The sequence below is a fragment of the Oreochromis niloticus genome, linkage group LG13, assembly GCF_001858045.2.
Source record: "Oreochromis niloticus isolate F11D_XX linkage group LG13, O_niloticus_UMD_NMBU, whole genome shotgun sequence".
Taxonomy (NCBI): Eukaryota; Metazoa; Chordata; class Actinopteri; order Cichliformes; family Cichlidae; genus Oreochromis; species Oreochromis niloticus.
In genome coordinates this window covers 2,009,074-2,033,073 of record NC_031978.2, presented here as the reverse complement: position 1 = coordinate 2,033,073, position 24,000 = coordinate 2,009,074, and the positions used below count along the sequence as shown (strand labels likewise).

At 47.5% G+C, this 24,000-nt stretch overlaps 1 protein-coding gene across 3 annotated transcripts in view; it reads left to right on the top strand.

The window, feature by feature from the left end:
- The window catches only part of psda (pleckstrin and Sec7 domain containing a), a 57,158-nt gene that overhangs the window by 23,022 nt on the left and 10,136 nt on the right, over positions 1–24,000 (top strand). For all 3 annotated transcript variants that reach the window (XM_019366491.2, XM_025897337.1, XM_019366487.2), the window contains 7 exons: positions 1,037–1,271; positions 1,348–1,607; positions 17,474–17,671; positions 19,056–19,136; positions 19,570–19,682; positions 19,762–19,820; positions 20,750–20,839. In XM_019366491.2, coding sequence (XP_019222036.1) covers positions 1,037–1,271; positions 1,348–1,607; positions 17,474–17,671; positions 19,056–19,136; positions 19,570–19,682; positions 19,762–19,820; positions 20,750–20,839 — 1,036 coding nt within the window. The remainder of the gene's footprint in view (positions 1–1,036; positions 1,272–1,347; positions 1,608–17,473; positions 17,672–19,055; positions 19,137–19,569; positions 19,683–19,761; positions 19,821–20,749; positions 20,840–24,000) is intronic.

The window sequence follows — 24,000 nt, the reverse complement described above, 5'->3', positions numbered from 1 at the left end:
GGAAAGGGGCTGCAGGGGGAGGACGTCCAACTAGGGCTGGGCCATATGATACCGTTCACGGTAATACCGGTGTAATTTTGGGCAACGATAGGAAAATGAAATATCGCGATAGAATGTGGGCAAAACGCGCATGCGCAGTCCCTTTGTTTACATACGCACATGGCGGCGACGCAGAATGAGAAGAGCGAAAGCGGATCGTTAAATGAAACGGATGAACCAGAACTGGTTTGTAAAAATGCTGCAACTTCAGTGGTGTGGAACTGGTTTAGCTTTCGTCCGTCAGATACACAACAAAGCACTATTTTTGGTAGCGCATGCTAGCGGGCCGTCGTTATTACCGTGTTGTTTGGAAAATACGGCACACTTAAAATCAATCCTTTGATTTTTCTGAAAATCGACAGTGCCCCTTATAATCCCGCGTGCCTTATGTATGAATTCTGGTTGTGTTTACTGACCTCGAAACGATTTTATGTACACGGCGCTCGAAAATCTGTCAAATCTTCAAAGCTCCGCCCTGCCTGCGTCTGAATAACCACACGAGATGCTGCTACACAGAAATGAAGGATTTATTATCTGACAACCACAAAAGTTGTGTTCAGTTGTAAATGCTGGAAGAAGCTTTTCTCCTGTCAGATTAAATTTAACAGTAAAATCCTGATTTCAGTCCTGTATCTTACTTTTCTGGCCTATGACAGGCCACATTTTAAAAGCCACGCAGTGGGCCGTTTCTGGCCCGCAGGCCGTCTATTTGACCCCCCTGATTTATATTCAGTCCTGCAGCTGAGGAAGAAGGGCTGCCTGTGTGGGAGGCAGTCGTCTGTCCTGCTTCATTCATCCTCTTTAATGCACATGCGTGCAAACTGAGAGGCCGTGTGTGCAGACCTTTTCCTCCTCTTTGGAGCCCGATTCCTCCCACTCGGCTTTTTAAACTTTTCTTTGATCCCAGTTTGCACTGATGAGACTCGGCGTGAGCGTCTGTGAAACCCAGGATTAAACACGCAGTCAGGCTTTAACACGTTTAACTCCTCTTCCTCAGGTCGCCGGAGTCCTCCGACACCCACGGTGGCCTCAAGTCTCCGATCTCCATCGGCAGCCCCCGCCGACCCTCCGACAGCAACCTGGACTCCTTCAGCCGCCACTTCGAGAGCATCATGGAGTCCCACCGAGCCAAGGGCACGTCATACAGCAGCCTGGACAGCGTGGACCTGCTGACCTCGGGATCCACGTCCGTGTTCACCTTCGACCTGCCCACCCTCACGCCGGAGATCCAGGTAGGACGCGGAGAGGAGGTGTGTCGCTGCTTCCTGTTCGCAGCAGGATGTAACGCTGTCCCGTCTGTGTGTTCAGAGTCAGATCTGTGAGAGCGCCAAGCAGATTATCGAGCTCAGCTTCGCCCCGCTGGCCCGTCCGGACCCGTCCGCCGCCTCTGAAACGTCTCGCTCCGAACTTGCCCTCAGCGCCTCGGAGGCGGGGCTCCGAGGAGGCTCCAAGGATGACGGCGGCCCTCCGGTCAGGTCCAAGTCGGAGAGAGACTCGTGGCGTCGCGCCATCCTCAAAGACGGCTTCAGGAAGGCGAGCTCGACGCCAGCACTCCACAGCAGCATCAGGTGAGTCGGACCGCTTGCTCGTTCTGCATCCAGACGAGGAGATGAGCTCCTGATGGGTGTAAACGCCGGTCGTTGTTGTGGAAGAAGGAGCTCTGCATGTGCGTGCATGGGTGTGTGCGTGTGCGTGTGTGCGTGCGTGTGTGTGCGTTGTAGCACTCTCTGGATGCTGTGACTCTGAGGAGCAGACGTGATCTGCAGATTAAAGTGATGAAAGCTGCTGCAGGGACTCAGATCAGCCACAAGGTGGCAGCACAGCTCTGTGTGTGTGTGTGTGTGTGTGTGTGTGTGTGTCATACAGATGGAGAGTGCAGACATTTACTCATTTTTCCGTTTCTTTTTTTAACCCTCTGGCTTCAGCGTTCCTGCAGCAGCTGTTTTTAACCTCGTTTTATTTTCCTCCAGTTAATCTTCAGATTAAAAGCCTAAAAAACCAGCAGCAGCTTTCGTCCTCGTTCACCTCACACACTTCAGTTAATGAAGCACGAGGTGAGCTGAACTAAACTATGAATATAAGTTTGATGGACGAGACGTGGTTGTTGAGAAATAATAGATTTGTGTTATTGGCGGCTCGTGCTTCTGTCCCAGCTTCGTACAAACATCGTGAAACTGTCATTTTAAAGTCGTGTAACTGCCGTCTGAGCAGCTGGAAACACTTTTCAGGCCTTTTGCATTAAGTTTCTTAAGTTTCAGTTTGTTTTATATGAATTTTCACAGTCAGACCTATGAGGTCACAAACTAACAGCATCTTAAAGTAAATTTCCAGAAATACTCGGTCCTGCCACCAGTCTGTTTGAGACGCTGCCCCCTGCTGACAGTAAAGCACTACGACACGTAGCCTACTGTCTGCAGAGCTGCGTGTAGGCTAGAGGAGAGGAACAAAATACAGCGTAGTGTTTTTGTCTAGCGCTGCATCGAGACAGAGACAATAAATATCACCAAATATCAGGGACATCAAATATTTCATTAAATAAACAAAATGGGAATTCACAAACGGGGGGCTCGTCTTACGCACCGCCGTCCTGAGATCATGGCTAATCAGCTCAACTGACAAATCATCCTCGGCCCGATAAAGCTAGCTGCAGAGCGAGCTCACAGCTCGATAGCAACAAAGAAACAGGAAGTCGGTGGCCGTTTTGTGATATTATAGAAGGATAACGTGTGGCGTGATTGCTCAGGCCACCTGACAGCAGTGGCTCGACTCGGCGCTGCAACTGCTTTTACTCTGGTTCCTCCCACAGAGCAGGAAGGCTGCTGCCTGCAGAGGTGATGGTTGAACTTCTGTCCATGCAGAATGCAACACACACATGAGTTTTGAAGGTTTGCTACAGTTGCTGTTTCATCAGAAACAGGTTGCATGTAAGTGCCAGCTGAGTCGCAGGCTGACTGCAGGCTGCTGTCGCAGGACGATGAGCGACACGTTTCGAACAAAGATGGTGTTTTTGAAGCTTGCCGAGCAGTTTTGGTTGCACATCCTCTCGTGCTCCACTTCCAGCTTTATACGGTTACTTTCCTTTAAACCAAACCACGGTGGTCACATGACGCGGGTCCCATCAGCTGATGGAGTGTGGTCAGCGGAACAGTTTCCCACTATATTCATTGTGTTACAGTAGTGCATCACTCTAAACCAGTTTAGCACTTAAACCATTAAACTCATACTGACAGCTGATGTTTAGTTTGTTTCTCAGAATGATTAATAAAGCAAAAACAAACAGATTTGATTAGACCAGCATCGCCTGCCTCCACCTCCTCCTGTCCCAGCATGCTCCTCTGTTACACCACCCCTCTGCATGTCCTCCTTCACTGCTCCATCTTCACCCCCCTCCTCCCTCCTGCACACGCTCAGACCATCTCAGCCTCTGTGGCTCTGAGCGGTCTGAACATCTGAACACCTTCGGTCTTTAAACCTTCTCTTTCTCTCTTTGTCTCGCTTCCACTGACTTTCCTTCATCTTGTCTCCAGAGCACGCCTCCACCTCTCCAGGCTCTCCTCCGCCCGCTCTCGCTGCAGATCGCAGTGTTGTCTGCAGACTCCTGCCTGACGTCACCTGTCAGTCTGTCTATCAGCGACGCAGACAGGAAGGAGCTCAGAGCAGATCCCGATGTAATCCCACCCCCACCTGTCACTCCTGCTCCACACCTTTGTCCTCATGTCCTGCACCACCCTCACGTACTTCCTCATGCAGTACCACACTTCCTCTTTCTGCAGCCAATCATCTGCTCCTCCTTAAACATCACATGTTACAGTCACGTTTGCTTTAATTACAACTTACAAAAATATAACATTTACACTTTCCAGTGTTCGTACCTGAATGATCCCCAAATCGTTGCGCTCACTCTGATTTTGCATATTTTTAAATCATTTTCTTGCAGACGTTGGTGTCACCTTCTTTGGGCTGTTTGAATCACTCATTTTATCTTTTAACAAATGATAAAACATTTAATTTCTTTCTCAGTTTATTTTGGCTAAGCGTCAGTTCTAGTTACCGTTTGTGTTCACTGCAGCGCGGCTGTTAAACTGAACTGTTAGTTCTATTTTTCTCCAGATTAGTTGAGTTAATCTGCCCACGTGCAGCTCGGCTCCTGCAGGATTACGACCTGGAGTGTTTGTATTCCTGCTCCAGCTCCAGCGCAGTGCAGGATAACAGCATTCAGGTGGAAATGAGCAGAATACGGTTTTAATTCAGGGGTGGGATAAAATCGGGGAGCTCGCTCCTGCCTGTTGTTGACTTCAGTGTAAATGGAAGAATTCACACGTTTTCTTGCTTGTGTGTGGTTAAAACGTCACTCTGCACACGGACACGTTCAAACATCTGAGGAGTGAAATGGAAACAGCCGGCCTGCTGCTGGGAGCTTTCCCAGCATGAGCTGGAGGAGCTCGCCATTTTCCTTGTTGGCCTCGCGCCACGGCTTCGGCTGGGTGTGGACGAATTCAGACGCAGTCAAAAACTTTATTGTTCCCAGCAGAAACTCACATCGAGCTGCAGCGAGAGAGGAATTCAGACTTGGACATGAAAAACAGGATCACACCCAAACAGCTAAGTCCAGGCGCCTTCACGCTCACATGCGTTTGCACTCCTAGCTTCGTGAGGACCTCTGTGCATCGCATCCTCCAAGAGGACATGATGCATTCCAGCAATACACCCCCACCCCCGCCCTGAATCTAATTCTAATCTGCACCTTCAAACGGCTTCATGTGGGAGGTCTGTCCTCACAGGGATAGGTGTACACACACACACACACACACACACACACACACACACACACACACACACACACACACAGTTTTATCAGCCTATAGAGGGAAATTCCAGATGGAGTGAGGCAGGGTGGAAGTAAAGACCTCCCACTCCTGTCTGAAAACTAGAAACACTCTGAAATGTTTTCACTCCTCCTCCTCTCCCCCTCCTCCTCCTCGCTGTCATTCATGTGGATGTTTTCCATCTGTTGTTTGTGTGTTCCGACCTCTGACCTGCTTTCCCTCGGTTCGTGGTGATGCTTCTGCTGTGGAGCTGAAGCGTAGATCCTTTGCTGTTATTGTGAGCTGAAACACGACAACACGTTTGTGTGCGGCTGTAAATACTCTGAGTTTTGTGTTTTCAGATGGATTTTTAGTCTTCTGTTGTAGATAACCGTGGTGTAGAGCGGCGGCTGCCCGCTCTTTTTAAACGACTCTTCCATTTCTATGATCATCTTTCAGCCGGAAGGTTTAACGATGTGATCTGGGTCGAGCGCAGCAGCAGGCCGTGCACAGACGTAGTCTCACAGTGTGACCTGCTGTTTGCAGGTTTAAACACTTCCACGGTCACAGCGACTTCCACCAATCAGAGCCGTCGCTGTTTCGGTTTGTGTGCAGTGTAGTTGTGTTTGTGTGACGTGGTGAATAAAACGCACTTTAGTTGAAGCGAGGCTGACGTGGTGCAGACGTGTGATGGTTACAGCGTCATGGCTCATATTGAAGATCTGTGAGCAGCGTTTGGAATGAAGTTTAGCTTCTGGACCCGCCCCGCCGAGCTCTGCATCAGGGACACACACACACACTGTACCCCTGTACTGTGTGTATATAAATGCTGTAAGTTCAGTTTAATGAGTAAATTCTGAATTTATCTTATTCATGTGAACCAAGAACATTAAAGAGAAGTTGCTGCTCGCGCTCAGCTGAAATCCTAGATCTGTTCTCATGTTCCAAGTTTCTCTTTAAGCTTTCAGTCACGTTCATGCGGCGCCTCGATGAGGCTGAAGTTTATCGAGCTGCTGAAAACTTCCAGGATGGTGAGACGAGACAAAGAGAGGAAGAGGGGAAGGAGAGGACAGAGGGGGGAGGGCGAGGAGCCGAGGAGGAGGAGGGGCGTGCCGGGTCAAATGGGGGAGGAAGCGCATACCTCCTTCCCCTCTGTGCTGGAAAATAAGCCAGCTGATGGACGAGAGGGGCAGGACGAGGAGAAGGTCCAGCGGAGAGGAGAAAGAGGGAAAGTTGTGCCGTGAAGTTGGGAGAGGAGCCGCGCCGTGGTTTCAAAAGTGTGGAAGAAAGAGGAGGAGGACTGGAAGCAGACGGATCAGAGAGGAGACGCTGCTGCCGGAGGATTTCCTTACCGAGGCTCCGAATGAAGCGGAGAACTCGAAGCAGATGATGTCATAGCTTAATGATGTCATCAGATTAACGTGTGGGTGACGTTGCTCCGATTCCCTCGATAACAGCTCGCCGTGGTTCGGAGACATCGATGTGGATGTTGTTTGATCGGCGGCTGCTCTCTCACAGGCTCGGTGTGAGAGTGGGCGGGGCCGTGTCGTAATGGCGAGATACCTGCTGTGCTGGGGGGGCGGGGCTCTGGAGGACAGGTACATGTATGCCCCGCCCTACCCGGCTGTGTACAGGTGAGGTTAAAGCTTCCTGTTTCTGAAACATGAGATCAGTGATGTCATTGATGTTTAAATATGTAAACAGGGAATTTATTAAATACATTTATTATTTATTAGTTTGTTATTGAGAAAAATGACAAAGTTAACTGTTGTCAGCAGGAAACGACACCACAGCATAAAGTCAAAGAGATGATCTGTCCTGTTCTGGTGTGTGATTGGTCGGTTTTTGTGGGGAAAAATCATCTCCGACTGTTTTTGAGAGATGCTGAGGTTTAAAACCAGTATGTGCAGATGGTTTAGTATAAAGTGCTTTGGGGTCCTTAGGGACTAAGTAAAGCGCTATACAAATGCAGGCCATTTACCATTTACCAAACCGCCACAGATGCCAAAACCCTGCAGTTCCTCTACCGTCCAGTAGGGGCAGCGGCGAGTCAGTCCCCACAGACTCCCATGTTAAAACTGATACACAAACTGGTCTGGGTTCTGTACATAACAATGCTCTTATGACTCGCCTTATTAGGGGTGTGGCCTCTTTGACTGAGCTGCTAGCTGTCTGCTAGCTTCACCTGGACCTCTGGATCATGTTTGTAGAGTGCACAGTGAGATCTGAGGATTTGATTTGGATGTTATTAATTCGCAGACGTCTGTGTCTGAGCGATGCTCCCATACAGTCTGTGGCTGCTAACGTCCGTCTACCAGAATCCTGCGTATCGCCCGTCTTTCACATAAACACAGATTTGTTCTAGTGTCGTAAATGAAAACGATGCAGAGATGAATACCATTGTACAGTTACGAGTATTTGTGGTTCACTGAGTGATGACAACACAAAGCGTCCTCCTCTGTTTTTAGTTCGGCCGGGATCACGATATGGGAAACGGTGTGAAGAGGAGGCGCTGGGATGGAGAAGGGTTGCAAAGTGGCTTGTAGATGAAGCAACACCCTTCCTTAAATAGTGTAACAGCAATGAGGATGTGGAGGTTTATCCCAACCGGTCGCAGCAGACGGCCCGCCCCTCCCTGGGCCTGGTTCTTCCTGTTAACAGGGAGTTTTTCCTTCCTACTGTCACCAAACGTGTGCTGATAGTCTGATTGTTACTGGAGGTCTTTACCTCACTATATAAAGCACCTTGACTATTGTTGTGATTTGAGATGGGAATCAGCTGAGTCTTGGGTCTTGTTGTGATTGGTTAACTGTCTTCATGAGTGGAAGTTGTTTCAAAGATGTCGTGAGCTGCAGTTTTTCTGTAAAACCGACAGCGGCGCGTTAAAAATGTCAGACTGAGGGTAACCTCGGTCTGACATTTGAACTGTTGATGACTTTCATGAATCTGAGCTTGTGCGGTTGTGCACAGGTGGATCTGGGCTGGCCTGCTGTTTAGACGCCCCTCAGTCCTGTCGCCGTCTCTGAGGACTTCAGCCTGCTCTGTTTTTTTTGTTGCACTGATGCAACTCTGTGAAACGTCCCCACGCCGCGTTCTCTCCGCAGCAGTGTTTGTCAGTCGTTCCTGTGTGTCCGGGTGAACAAGGAGAGGAAGGGGGACAGAAGGAAGGAGGAGGGGAGGAGACGCGTGCCGTCCGCCCGTCAGTTTTAACCTCTGCTCAGCCGTTACAGTGCAGCACGCCTTCCTTTATATTTTCACTCGGTATGATTTGGTTTCAGGGCAGCTCTGCTTCAGTTCTTTCATAATGCTGTTTGTTTTTAAGCTTGGGCTGTTTGATCCACAGGAGATTTCAGTTTGACATATAAATAACTAAGAGGCGGTGTGGTGTGTAGTTTACAGTACAGCTGCTGGTACCGGCCAGCCCAGCAGGAGGCGCCCATAGGAAACCTGCCTGGTAACTGCAGGTCAGGCTGGAGCTTTACATTCAGTTTCATATAAAACGCCTGTTTAGCTACAGAGCTCTGTGTTGGGACTTGCTTTATGGCGCGCTCTCGTCCGTCAGTTTAGTGCAGCTGGAGCTGATGTGACAGGAGGAGCTCGATTGAGAGGAAGAAAACCTGTGGACGGATTGTTTTTGGCCCAGCAGGAGAAGAGTCCTTTCATTCCCACATTTGTTTTATTGACTGAAACTTTCTTTGTGCCGTCCCGGCTGAAGCTGAACCGACACTTCACTTTAACGTCGTGAGCAGCGGCCGCCACCTAAGATGGCACCATGGATGTCCTGATGGTGGGACGCTGTGGTGGGCGGGGTTTTGGTTTGCCTCTCAGGTTTTGGGGCACGTCCGGTCTTTGTTGCTGACTGAAGTTTCTGAACTGAACTAAAGAGCGAGTGAGTTGTTGGCGACGGGCACGCACGGCTGAGAAGCAAAGGGGTGTGTTTGATATGTGACACGTGTGATGGACTCAGGCAGCCTCACATGCACCGTACGTTCAGTTTTTATTCGTGTTTCACTAAAATGTGTTTTCACATCTATTTTTAGTCCGCTGTAATAACCTGGATGTTAAAACCCTAAAAACACTAAAACTGGTGTGGATTTGACACAGTGTGGTTTTAGAAACTTCAAATTATGGAACCAAAACAAACCGGTTGTTTGATGTGCTGCACGCGCTGACCTCTCCATCAGCCAGTCTGAGGGTTTATGAAAGCTTTGCAAACTGCGGTCCACTCAGACGTTTGTGTGTGCAGCTTAAAGGCAGACTGTCCTTGGACTTCACAAAGTTCTCCTTCTAATCAAAGAAACCTAAATGTTCACATTAAAAGTCAGTCGGAGCGCTCAGAGGTTTATTTTTCTCTAGTAAAGCTCTCATTTCTCAGATGTTGGTTTCAGTCACAAATATTAAGTTGCAGCTCGTGCAGCTTCTCAGTGTTTTGTGTGAATGATGTAGGACACCGAGGCTTTTCCTTTTTAGAGTCCCTTCACGATGCTGTGACTGATTTTGGTCCAGTCTTTACAGGCTGGGTTTGAATTCGTGAGGGCGTGCTTGGAGCTGCCAGCTCTGACCTTCACTCCTTTAGCAGCCTGGCGTGAGCCTCAGGTTTACCTCTCAGGGTGCTGATGGAGGAGTTCGTCGCGTGTTTCTGGGCTTGCTTCAGTTTTCCTGTTAAACTGTGTGATCTGACTCAGCAGGAACTCGGCTCTGCTCTGAGGCTTCGCTCTGCATCGCTTCAAACAGACTCCATAATGAACCTGGTCCAGACGTTTCTGCTGAATAAAAGTCCCTGCAGGCAGAGGATCTCCTCTGGAGTTTGCAGGAAGTTTGCTGTTTTAACTTTCTAGCTGAGCATCCATTATAGATCAAGCACTGGTTTTGTGGGGAGGCCTGAGCGGAACATGTGACGGCTGAGCTGTTTTTACCTCCGTCTGAGGAGAGCCTCACGCTTTCACTGAGGTGTCTCATCGTCCTCGGGTTACGGGACGAGGTTTGGGTTTGTTTTAGACTGATTGAGGATAAAGTCTGGCACATGTTGTAATGACAGTGTTTCCAAACCGGATCACTAAACCTGGATGGGTTATTGATGACCACGTCGTGACCATGTCGGGACGAGAGGCTGGCGTGCTCAGCTATAGACTGTATGTTAGCATTGCTCAGACACAGATATCTGCTAATCAGTAACATCCAAATCAAGTTTGCACCCCAACTGAAGCTCCGCCTCCTCAGACAGTCTTTACAGTAGCCTCACAGCAGCCATATTATTGGTCACATGAAGTCATTAAAAAAGCTCCAACAGCACAAACACGATGCAGAGGTCCAGTTCAGGTGAAGCTAGCAGCTACAGCCGCCTGTAAGTCAAAGAGGCCACGCCCCTAATGGTGCAAACTCGGTGAGTCATTGTTATCTACAGAGACCATCAGTTTTTGTATCAGCCTGTAAACATGTTTGTTTCTGCTGGACAGTTTTGTCTGTGGGGACTGACTCACTGCTGTCTCTGCTGGACACTAGAGGAACTGCAGTCTCCTTTTTAACGAGTAATCATATTTAATGCGCTCAGAAACAAAACGTACTGAGGACAGTAAACGTGCATCATTCTGAACAGTGAACCAGTCGGTCTGTGAGCTGTTTGTAGACGCTTTCCATCGGCGCTGCTTTGGGGTCTGCATGTGGGCTTTGTTGACATGAACACAAACACTGATTAACAGCAGGCTAGCTCTTTAAACCTGGGCTCTGAGAGCCTCATGTTCGCGTCGGCTGGCTGTCACTCAGCGCCTGTTTGTGGTTTGCTTGTTGTGGTGTGAGTCTGACTGACACGCCCTGGAAAATAACAGCGTTTCTGCCTTTCTCTGCATTCCTGCTTTCCTCCCGTCCGGCCTTTCGTTTTCGAGCTTTCTGTCTTGTTTTTCGCTCTGCTGCTCGGTGACTCATTGTTCTAAGCCTCTCTGTCTCAGCTGGTGGATCAAACCAGTCTCAGCTCAGATGGGGGGAGCACCAGGTGTCCAGATTGGGTCTGATGAAAAATGAAAAGGAGGTTTTCAACAACAAGGATCTGGGCGTGCATCCTAATGCTGTCATCCATCTGCACCTGGTATGGAAACAGAGAATCTGCACATCACAGATAAAAATCTTACATTTAAGTTCTCAAAGTCTTCAATATCCCCCTTCCTGCTTCTTCTCTTTGATGTTTAGTTCAGTAAATTCATCATTTATTAGAGAACAGCTCTGTGCTTTAAATAAAAGCTTTACAGCATCACGAATTAATAACAGTTATTATCAGAGCTGCTGCTTTTCCATTAGAGAGGACTCACTGTGTTCTGATTTAAAGGTCCAGTCTGTCATTTGTAAAACATGTTTAACAGAAACAAGAATGTTGTGCTCATAAATGGACACTGAGTACTGTGGAACTGATGCTTCAGTTATTTATTAATAGAGTTAAACCTTTATTAATTTGTTAATAAATAAAAATAAAGGAGAGTACATTTTGAATCATAACTATTACAGTATCATGATAATGATGTAATAGCATTGTGACGGTCACAGGATCAATCAGTCACGCTGTGAGTTTAAGAAGCATCAGCAATAACATCAAATCTGACATCATCAGTGTAATAAAACCAAATAAAACCTTCGGCCATTTTTAATGAAACGCAGGCGTTCAAACGCTTTTCTTTCAGAATGAACGTGGACTGATGACACATACGGTCGGTCACTGACGGTCGGTCACTGACGGTCGGTCACTGACGAGTTGAGGCTGATTGCTGCTGGATGCAGCAGGCTGATGTGTGTCAGCAATGATGAGCCGTCGTATCTGAATGATGACGTTTGTTACTTCGCAGCAGACGTGACGACAAACCCGAGCGTGTTCTTCCGTGCTGACTCGAGACTCTCTTGGCTTTTGTAAAAGCAGCGGCGCTTTCTGTGAAGCGTGTTGGCGGCGGCAGAGCGGGCCGTTGTCTGCCTGCTGTTGACCTTGAACTTGGTCGGTGGGAGCGGGCGGATAGCTCAGAGATGCACTGAAAGAATTTCCTGGCGTCCTGTTGAGCGAGGTTCCCCGGCCGCTGGTTATTTCTGTCCGGGATGAATGGGCTGCGTCGGCGAGTGTGGGAGGGACTTGCCAGCAGAAACATCTGGACTCACATTCCCTCCGTTCACCAGGAAATACTACTGATGCAGCTCTGAGTCTGAGGCGCTCGCGGTCCTGCCATTGGCTGTAACAGCAGCGCCCTGTGACCATCATGTACTCCTACATGATGTTTGAGTAATCAGAGTAAACGTCTCTGGTTTTCTGCAGCACAAACTAAACAAACTGAAGCTGTAGGAAAAATAAGACATGTTGTAGTGATCCGTCCCAGAGCGCGAGCTGCGGGGGCGGAGCCCTGCGCTCTCCTCGTCGGGTCTTTGGTCGTGTCTGCAGCCGTCCTCGGATTTTGTCGGTTGTTTTATTGTATTTCCTGTTTTCTGGCCTGTGTTTGGTTTTGGTGCTGACTCGTGTGCGTGCTTCTGGGATTAGGCGGTGCTTTCTGTACCTGGCTGTGCTGTGTGGTCACGTGTTTTGTTGTTCTGACCTTTTGTCTTTATTGAATGTTTTAATGTCGTGTTTATTTGCATGTTCAGTATGTTTTTGTGTTTTTAATATTAGAAGCTCTTCCTGTAATGTGTCGTGTTCCAGGAGATTTGATTGCACTTTAAGTGTTTTTCTGTTTTATTTCTGTAGTTGTGTAGCTGGTTGTGTAGCTGGTTGTGTAGCTGGTTGTGTAGTTGTGTAGCTCTCTGTTTCCTGTGGTTTGTCCCAGCGGGTTTTCGTGTGTTTTCTTTCTGTACAATGAGTTCTCAGGATCGTCGTATTTCTCTGTAATCTGACCAACTTTAGCTGCTTTCTGAGATTTTACATTTACATGGATCACTAAATGAATTATTATGTGATGAGACAACCTTTAGTTGCCTGCAGGCCCGCTGACCGCCCAATCCAGTAAAGGGAAGCTCATTAAGGGAAGTAGACGTAGTCCACACGGTGGTTTGACCACTTCCCACTTTCAGACTCTCATTCAAAACTCTGACTTCATTTCCTCTTCGTGCCTGAGGTTTTTTTTAATGTTTTAAAAAGTGCGTTGATGTAAAGAGCGTCTGCGAGCGAAGAACGGCCGATGGACAACGGACACATTCCCACGACGACGGCAGCAGATAGGTGCGTTAAATTAAAAGTACTCCTCGTCGGGTGACGTTTGAGCACACGAGGCTGTATCGATCCTTGAGGGGACGCTGGTCGATGCAGCAGCAAACACTCGGGTTATAAATAGACTGCAGGCTGGAGAAGGAAACACAGCTGCACACAGCGCATTAACGTGTTTGCAGTTAGATGTGCTCCGTCTCAAGTTTAAATGCTGACGCTGACTGGGAGCATTTGCACTGAGGACTGGTTGAACTGGATATTTGTGTGTTCGATGTTACTGAAGGATGATATCAGGTGTTATCAAAAGCGTCTCCTCAGTTTGAATGAATTCTGTATTTTTATCTCCAGCCGAACAATAACAGACAAGTGAAAGTACCTGCTCGAGTTTTCGCTCCACACCCAAAAAGAAAAAGAAGCTGATAAAAAAACCAGAAACCGCTCGCTCGCTGCTCGCTGCTCGGCGCCACCTGTTTTCATAATTTATCATTTTTTTCAGGAATAACCTCTTCAGTGTCTCTGCCTACGTATGTCGAAGGAAGCTTTTCCCACTCTGTGACCTGCTAAATGTCACACTGCATTAGCTGCTAACAGTTCCTGTTTGCAGGGTAACCATGGCAACAGAAAGTAATCCCCGTATTCATGCTGATGCTGAAAATGTGACACGTGAGCGAGATGTGAGGTCACACAGACACCGAGGTTCACGGCTGCGTTTAGAACCATTAAAAACGGAGTCACGCCTTCGCTCTGCGCGCTGAGCCAACGTTTTCATGATCAAACTATAAATCCGTGTCCTGGAACATCCGCTGATCGTTTGTTGCTTCAATTTTATTTTCTGGTTCCTTCGAGAACGTGATGTCACCCGTGATCGATTCCTCGCCGGCAAGCTGCTGCTCCCGGCTCCCTCGTGGCGGGTCGTGGCGTCCCTGATGTCATTTGGCTGCTCCCGACTCGACTCCTTCATGTTGACCTGCAGCCGCCGGTCCCGGTTCGATTCTGGAGCTCCTCCGTGAGCCGGAGGCTCGCTCTAACAGAACCAGCGGCAGATGGAGAGCTGGCTGGTGAGCTACGGCGAGCAGAGCCAGCTGGGAGCGCAGGCTCAGCAGACCTAGGCTGACCAGAGTGGGCTAGCTGGCCTTGCCAGGTGGGCTTGCACTCTTACTCTTCCTGTCTGGATCACTTTGGCTCACGCGGACGTTCCCACTCTCCAAAGGACTAATCTGTATCCCTGTCTCACATCATAAACTAGTTTCATTCAGTGTTAGTCTCCCACCGTACAGAGGTAAACACACTCTACTGCTGTAGAAATATTAGGGGCTTTTCTATCTCCCGACCATAGAGGTCTCAGCTTCCACGGATGACTTGATATCTCACTATAACAACGGACTCATCATCCTCTTAGATATCTTGGCTCCTCAGAAAACCGTTTCCTTGTCTTGCTCTGGCCCCTGGTACTCATCTGAACTTCACCAACTCAAAGCTGTTGGACACCACCTGGAACGTCTCTTCAGGAAAACTGGGCTTCATAAGGACGTGTATCTCAGTCATATCTAACATTAGAAAGAAGCTATTTCTCAGGCTATATCTTCTTACTACACTCGTACTTTGTTCTCGACATCATACAGTATTGTTAAGCCTTCAGAGACCTTTAGCACACACACACTCTGCTGCAGTCTGTAACCTGTGAATCTTCATTAACGGCTGCCTGCTTCTGGTGATATGGTCAACTCCTACCCAACTGTCATCTTCTTTATCCAGTTTTAAACTTCCTATAATTCAGAAATCTTCTATTATTAGTAACTTAATCCAATTTTAATCTTGTTAAACTTTCAGTCCGCTCTCTTGGCTCGCTGATCACTAATACTCTAATCTCTCATCTCTGGTTCTGTTCCATCCTCTCTTAAAACTGCAATGATAACTCTGATATTGGAAAAACAAACCCCTAAGACCGAAACAATTTAAATAACGTCTCCGGACTATAAATTCTCTATTTGTAAATGATGTCTCAGAACTGCAGACCCTTTATTATTACTTGGGCTTAGTCTATTGTTACCTTGATTAGTTTTATAGTTGTGATTTTATTTGTTTATATGTTTTTATTTTGCTGTATTATCTAACACGACCTTGTGGGTCTTTATTAAAGGTGCCTATAAATAAATGTGTTGTTGTTGTTGTTGTTGTTGTTGTTGTATATGAAGGACACCATAAGTTTGATTTTCATAAAGTTTTGTTTTTAACTGAACATGATGCTGCCAGTTCTGAATAACTATAACTTCCTCTGGGATGTGAAACATCCAAACAACCATCCAAACATCCAACCGAGCATCCATCCGTCTGTCCTTCCAAATGCCCGACCAACCCTCCTCTAAAGCTGGCCTGTCAAACTCAGTGGGCGTTTCTCAATATGCGTACTTGTGCGTACTTGCGTTCTCGTGTACTCGTGATACGTCATCAGTCGGAGACCAAGTACTGTTCCAATTCGAAGTACGCATCACGCCGAGAACGCGAAAAAGTCCCGGATGTGTTCTCGATCCGCCCGTTTTATCGAGCATGCATCGGTGTAGACTTGGGACAGCTAAATATCCCAGAATGCATTTCGTCCAAAACTCAACAGCGGACTCCCGGCACATCGTTTTCAACCCCCCCCCGCTCGTGGACTTCTCACTACTCAGGTTAAAGAAACTCCAGCAGCTGTCTATAGTATTGAGTGTCCACTAGAATAGAAATAAAAGCGTTCTAACATCTCACCTGCTTGTTTTTATTAAGGTATGTACACGTATGTACATGTACACTATTTTTATTAATAGAGGTTTCACTACTGAGGTTAAAAATGATATATAAGTCACTTAGATCACTTCTAAATGTTAATGTTTGGTTTATTTCAGTGTTTTATTTGTTCCTGAGTAAACCGGTTTGGCTGTGATTACAGTTAAGCTTCATAACATGTTACTCACAGTTAAATTAGGAGGGGACGGCAGTAAAAACTCCGGACCTGTGACATCATCACGTACGCAGGTGTTCCAATTGTACATATCGCGAGTCCGTGCTCGCGTTCTCGGCGAGTACGTACTCGCGTACGTATTTGCACTCTTGTGCAAGTACGTATTTTGTGAAAATGTGTCCCTGTTGCAACACACCTGACTAAAATTAAAAGGTCGTTAGCATGCTGAGGTTCACCCTTCTGATTCATGCCACAGCAGCTGATGACTAAATGATCACGGTGCAATAAAAACACTTTTAGAAGTACATTTTTCCAAACACTTACACTACGTCCACACGTACACGGGTATTTTTGAAAAAGGAGATTTTCCGTTTTCGTTTTAAAAAACAATCCCGTCCACACGTAAACGCAGAAATGAAGGAAAACGCTGCTAGGAACATGCCAAAGCAACAGGTGGCGATATATTCCTAACCGTGTAGAAATGTTGGCCAATCAGAAGTCTAGAAGCCTCGGTGGGAAATAGTAAACAAAGATGGGTCATAGAAGCAGAACCGAGTCGTATGTGTGGAGGGACAGTAACTGTGTGTGTATATGTAAGCATTTAAACACTGCAGAGAGGACAATTAACAGTATTGTAGAAATTCATTTCACCGAAACAATAACGTGGCGCACAGTGTGACGTCAAAAAAGGCGCACACCTTTGACGCTGCGTTTTCTCCGTTTTCCTCGTCCACACGTAAATGCAAAAACGGAGTTTTCGAAAATCTCCACCCTGGCAGGCGTTTTTAGAAATCTCCGTTTTCAGTGACTGAAAACGCCGTTTACGTGTGGACGAAAGGTGCAAACGCACAGAAAAATCTGCGTTTTCAAAAATACCCGGATACGTGTGGACGTAGCCTTATATTTATTTAAATTTACTTGAGCAGGGTTAGGGGTTTGTCACCTCAGCATCCAGTCTAGTTCATTAGTCTTGCTAATGACCTTTTAATTTTAGTCAGGTGTGTTGCAGCAGGGACATGTTTTCAGGACACTGGCCCCCGAGGCCTGGAGTTTGACACCCCTCCTCTAAGGCGTTTCTGAGTTTTGGGAATGGAACAGCGTCTTTTACTTCTGGAGTTTCTCCATGTTGATGTTCGTCTCCGGTCTCTGTAGGAGGTCTCTGTGGATGAGCTGAGTCTAAGTTCAGTGACTGTTGGGGAGCAGGTTGGTTTCAGACAAAGGGTTTGAGTTTTCCCCCTCCAACTCTCCACAGTCGGATGTTATTCCTCCTTACCCTGAAGCTGAATCTTTTAAGGAATCTTTTCCTCTACTGCTCAGCTGAGCCTTAAATCCAACAGATTTCCTCACATTAAACCAGAACCCTCCTCATGTTTGGCACATTTAAGATAAACTCCAAGTGTTTTTGTGTCGTGTGTTCACGTCACAGGAGGAACTCTGAGAACAGGAACCAGAAATCATTTTGTCCTTCAGTGAAAAAGGATGTGAAAGTCCTGAAGCATGAATCTCCTTTTGTGTTTGTGTTGTCAGGGAGCGTCCCTTGAATCGACCGCCAGAGCTGCTCTACCCGCAGGCCGATGTGGCGGAGCGCCTGGCGCTCGGCGGCAGCGACGACGCACTGGCCAACGGCATGAAGCCCGACCTGCAGGCGGCTAAACGTCTCGCCAAACGCCTCTACAACCTGGAGGGCTTCAGGAAGTCTGACGTCGCTCGCCAGCTCAGCAAGAAGTCAGTGTGTGTGTGTGTGTGTTAAAATTTTGGGCTCACAGAGTAAAGTGAAAAGCGGCGGACTTCACGCAGAACAGTTGATGAATTCAGTTTTATTTATAAAGCGCCAAATCACAACAAAAGTCGCCTCAAGGCGCTTCATAGGTACAGAGAAAAACCCAACAATCATATGACCCCCTATGAGCAAGCACTTTGGCGACAGTGGGAAGGAAAAACTCCCTTTTAACAGGAAGAAACCTCCGGCAGAACCAGGCTCAGGGAGGGGCGGGGCCATCTGCTGCGACTGGTTGGGGTGAAAGAAGGAAGACAGGATAAAGACATGCTGTGGAAGAGAGACAGAGATTAATAACAGATATGATTCGATGCAGAGAGGTCTATTAGCACATAGTGAGTGAGAAAGGTGACTGGAAAGGAAAAACTCAATGCATCATGGGAATCCCCGGCAGCCTACGTCTATTGCAGCATAACTAAGGGAGGATTCAGGGTCACCTGGTCCAGCCCTAACTATATGCTTTAGCAAAAAGGAAAGTTTGAAGCCTAATCTTGAAAGTAGAGATAGTGTCTGTCTCCCGAATCCAAACTGGAAGCTGGTTCCACAGAAGAGGGGCCTGAAAACTGAAGGCTCTGCCTCCCATTCTACTTTTAAATACTCTAGGAACAACAAGTAGGCCTGCAGTGTGAGAGCGAAGTGCTCTAATAGGGTGATATGGTACTACAAGGTCATTAAGATAAGATGGGGCCTGATTATTTAAGACCTTGTATGTGAGGAGCAGGATTTTGAATTCTGGATTTAACAGGAAGCCAATGAAGGGAAGCCAAAACAGGAGAAATCTGCTCTCTCTTTCTAGTCCCTGTCAGGACTCTTGCTGCAGCATTATGGATCAGCTGAAGGCTTTTCAGGGAGGTTTAGTGTGTGGCCTTTACAGCAGCACACCTGCACTCAGAGCTGGTTCACAACATCACATTTCTTCACATCCTACGAAAACAGGAATTTCCAGCGTGCAGTGAACACATCACGGCCTCCTGCTGGTCACACTGCAGCGCCTCAAGCAGCTAACTGATGATGTCACAGCGCAGTTAGCGCAGGCAGATTCAGCAGCGCTGATGTCCTGATTTCACTTCCTTGAGTCTGAGTGACGCGTCACGGGACGAGCTGCTAGTCGAGCTTTAGTGTTACTTCCTGGTTCCAGATTTAATATAAACATGCAGATTTTTACTTCCTGTTCACCTTTCAGGTAAAGTTCTGGTGTGCGGTGGAGGTTTAATGCCCTGTTCCTTTCTTTAATATCCTCTCACAGAAATAAGGCAGCCGGTGTAGTGATACAGTGATAATCCTTTCTAAAACGTGCTCGTGTTACACCAACACGCCTGCTTCTCTCTGCAGTAACGAGTTCAGTCAGATGGTGGCGGAGGAATATCTCACCAACTTTGACTTCACGGGTCTGACCATCGACCAGGCGCTCAGGTGAGTCCCGCTTCCTGTCCGTGTCTATTTCAGAGCGTGCAGACGTGATCGTCTTACATTCGCTCACTGGCAGCACCTCCCGTCTCTTTGCGGTTCTTTAATGTTTGCGCATCTGCACGCTGGCCTCCTGAACATCTGCAGGAGGTCCAGATGTTCACATGAACCAGTCACGGTGTGCCGTGGAGTGCAGTCAGTCACTTCCTGCGTGCTGTGCTGTGACCTTTCTGATGGAGAAGCTCTGAGCTGGTGCGTCTTTAAAGGATCACCTCAGAGTTTAAACGTGGAACTTTTTCAGTTTACAGCAGGATTGGCACCATCGCAGGGCTTTTAATGTGAAATACCTGTGCAGTAGGTGTGTCTGTGTTCATCTCACCTGTTCAGGTGTTCAGGTGACATCATAATGAGCTTCTTTAACGTCTGTTTCTTCGTTCAGGACGTTTCTGAGGCAGTTTGCTCTGATGGGGGAAACTCAGGAGAGAGAGAGAGTCCTCGCTCATTTCTCCAGGAGGTACAGACAGTGCAACTCAGAGAGCCTGACCAGCGAAGGTACCGTCAGCCCTACCTGTCCGTCCTCTTTCACCTGTCCTACCCGTCTGACCCGTCTGTCTGTCGCTCTGTCCCACAGACAGCGTCCACACTCTGACCTGTGCCATCATGCTGCTGAACACGGACCTGCATGGAAACGTGAGTGAACCCGAGCCGTCGGGGTTTCAATGACAGTTTCATTTCAGCTGCTGCTTCCTGTTTCTCGTCTGTGCAGAGATTCATCCTCAGGTTGTTCACAGTGACCTACAGGAAATATTAGTGCGAATTTCACCAATAACAAATTAATAAACAGAAAAAAATAATAAAATTATAAATATTTGTTTCTAGAATTTCATTATAATGATATCATTTGAAAAAAGAAAGTTTTATAAAAATATGAATAAATATAAAAATGAGTAAAGAAATATTATAAGACATTAATGTGAAAATCCATTTTAAGTTATTGAAATATTGATCTAAAAATGTGACAAATATATGAAAATATTAACAAATAAATGTGACTCGTCATCACTGAGGAGCGCCGCGGGCTCATCAGGGCTCATTCTTCATTTCTGCTAATGAACTTTTTTAAGGAAGTGCTGACTGTTACCACGGTAACATGCCTGCGCGTTTCCTCTGACCGTTACAGCATGAGTGACAGGAAGGCGGTCACCGCTGCCCCCCTCGCGTCAAACCCGACTCTAGCACCGAATCGAAGGCTTTAACTCCACCTGGGCAGCTTTTATATCAGGTGAAACAGTTTCTGTTTCCAGATCGTCCTCAGCACTCCCGGTCTCCCGTCAGCATCAGCGAGGCGTCCTTTGCTTTGTGGGGTCAGATCAGATCCACAGCTGTTTTAACTTTGGGTAATTTGGGGTAAGACTAGCTTTCCTGCTAACACAGGTGACTTACTGTGTGCTGAGCAGGGGCGAGTCGTCCAACCTCAGCGAGCTGATCTGCTAACCAGCCTATGATTTCACGTCCTGAGCTAACATCACAGATCAGCTGACTGTGGGTTCATCTTCAGTCTGTCACAATCACATCTGAGGTGTGTGTGTGTGTGTGTGTGTGTGTGTGTGTGTGTGTAGAACGTGGGCAAGAGGATGTCCTGCAGCCAGTTCATCTCCAACCTGGAAGGACTCAACAACGGAAAAGATTTTCCCAAAGATCTGCTCAAGGTATGTCTCACACACACACACACACACACACACACACACACACACACACACACACAAGCACACGCCTGTCACTGATTAAAAGACTGCAGCAAATCCAGCACGCCTCGAGCGCCGGCACAAATGACCATCGGCCTGCGATGACATCACTGTTGGTGCTTGCAGCTACCGAGCCCACAGACCAGAGCGAGGCTTACCCAAGTGTGAACCCTTAAACTGACCGCTCCAGCCCAGTGGAGTCCTCGGATTTCAGACTTGTCCCCGTAATGTGGACGTGTCCTCAGCGTGAGGAGTTCAAAGTGACATCGGACCACACAGAGACACTAAAACATGAGCGCACACACATCCTTGTTTTCATTCCCTGTGAGGACATTACATTCTTCCAGCCTTACACTAGTCTTCAGCGTTAAATTGGATGATGGGCGCTGTGGGGACTGACTTAGTGTCCTGAGGAGGAGGAGGTGAAGTCCCCGCAGTGTAGCCGTGTCCCCGCAGCACAGGGATTCCTGGTTTGTGGCTGTCAGAGCAGAAAAAGTAGAGATGCATTAATTTCACTTCTTATGCCTGCCAGGCAGAATGAGTGTGTGTGTGTGTGTGTGTGTGTGTGTGTGTGTGTGTGTGTGTGCGCGCACATTCGTGGATACGTGTGTGTCAGTCTCCCACTCTTTTGTTTCCGTCTCAGTTTTTCCATCTCAGCCTCGGAGCGATCAACATGAATCTGCGTCACCTCTTCACCTCCACCATCATCATCATCATCGTTGCTCTGTGTTAACGTGTGTGCTGAGTGTTTTCTTGCCTTCAGCTTGGCGCTGGTTGGATGGCTGCTTGTTGATGAAGCGCTGAGTGTGTGGGCAGCAGCACCGACTGACTGAGAGCAGAAAAACAGTGAATGCTGAATATTTATCAGAGACAAAAACATGAATTATCTGCAGTCAGAGAGGAAGGAAAGTCCTCACACTGTCCACGGCTGAAACGCTCTGTCTGTATTTGGGACACAGTTTGTAAGAAAGGAAACGGATGATCAGATTCGAAGCTCGAGCTCAGACAGGAACACACTTTACTTCAGTAATAGTCCCAACAGGTGAACAAACTCCACAGAAACATCTTTAAATATTCACAAAGCCAATGACAGCTGTCAGTAGCTTCTGTCTGTAACGCCAGACGTCATCTTATTTTTTTCACTCCGTGTGTCATTCTGTCTCTTTGTGGTCGTTCTGCGTCTCTTTGTGGTCGTTCTGCGTCTCTTTGTGGTCGTTCTGCGTCTCTTTGTGGTCGCTTGCGTCTCTTTGTGGTCGCTTGCGTCTCTTTGTGGTCGTTCTGCGTCTCTTTGTGGTCGTTCTGCGTCTCTTTGTGGTCGCTCTGCGTCTCTTTGTGGTCGCTCTGCGTCTCTTTGTGGTCGCTCTGCGTCTCTTGGTGGTCGCTTGCGACTCTTGGTGGTCGCTCTGCGTCTCTTTGTGGTCGCTCTGCGTCTCTTTGTGGTCGCTTGCGTCTCTTTGTGGTCGTTCTGCGTCCCTTTGTGGTCTCCTGGTCTCTCACTCTGGGGGATGGCGGCACAGCGAAGGTCAGAGAAGTGCTGATGCTAACGGGCGCTGCTGTTTATAGTAGGATTGTTTTAGGTTCGGGTGACGCTCTTCATCACGGCGCTGTGAAAACGTCCTGAACATACAGCTGATTGAAAACAGTTTCCACAGTTCAATAATCAGGTCCTGAGTGTGCTTTAACTGAAGCTGAGATAAAACTGATTCTGTATTGATTATTGATTTTATTGGGGCATGAATGTGATTGGAGTCTTCACTCACACGTCGTCGCCTCGCTGTCATATTTTTCACGTTCAGCTGAATTTGAGTTTTTATTGCTGACCGTCTCTCAGCTGCATTTACATTCAGCTCTGTGAACCCACCGTGACTGACAGCTCCAAGGAGGACAGAGGGCGGGCTGAAGCTCCCATCCCTGGCCTCCAATTGGCTGCTGCAGCTGAGGGAAAATGCGCATTGCGAGAGCGAGGGAAAAAAGAGAGAGGGAGACAGGGGAGGAGGGAGAGCGAGCAAACAGTCCTCAACAGTTCAGAGTCTCAGTGGGGAGGAGGAAGAGAAGACGAAGAAGAGGAGAAGAGGAGGAGTGAGCTCACCTGACCTGACAGAGGGATTCTCCTGCAGGAGGAAATCAAGTGAATGAGGAGGAGGAGAAGAGTGGGAGTGAAGTTGGAGGACGAAGAGATCAACAGAGATGTGAGGAAGAAGGAGGGATTCTCTCTCCTCATCAGAGTGCAACAGGAGAACCTCTTTTCTCTCCTTTTTTCCTCCTCATTAGCCTCTCCTGTGCCTCCACCTCCGCCCTCCGTCCGTCCGTCCGTCCGTCCTCCATCAGGGAGCTGGAGGCAGCTGACGTCAGTTTTGGGGTGCTCTCTCTCTCTCCCTGTCTGCCTGTGTGGGTGTGCTTGCTCGCCCAACCTCCCTGCTTTTCTTCTATTTTCTTTTTTGGATGTGAGAGCGAGCTGATGCCTCTCCTCCGTCACGCAGCTTTATTTGCAGTCCAGGGATTCTCCTCCACCAACAGCACCTCCACGGCTGCTGCATCAGGAGGCTCAACAGCAGCACAGACCCCCCAAAATCCAGGAGGAGCTCGGAGCTGTGGTTCGGATAGTTTTCATGTCACTGCCTCTGAATCGCTGATGGATTAGACTCACACACACACACACACACACACACACACACACACACACACACACACACACACACACTCTCAGACAGTCTGGAGTGTGTGTGTTTGGAGGCGGATGTGTCGACGGCCGACAGCAACTTTAAAGTCTCAAATTTCCAGTTTTAATTGATTTTGAATTTGATCAAATGTATAAAAACCGTAAAATCTTTTTTTTAAATATTAATTTGTAGAAAACGTCAAACGTTTGATGTCGAGTTGATTGTCTGAATCGCTCATTTCTGCAACTAAAATAAATTTTCTGCTTTAAATAAATTGCAGTACAAACATATTAAAGCTAATTGTTTACTTGATTTTTCTTCTGAACAGCAGAGTTAAATATCAAATATTTTATCAGACATTGGCATAAATGTGATTTCTTTTCAAAATAAAATAATTTAAACTTTCCTAAACAGAAATATGAGTTCATGCACAAAAAGGCTCATTTTCTCCTTAAAGCCAACATT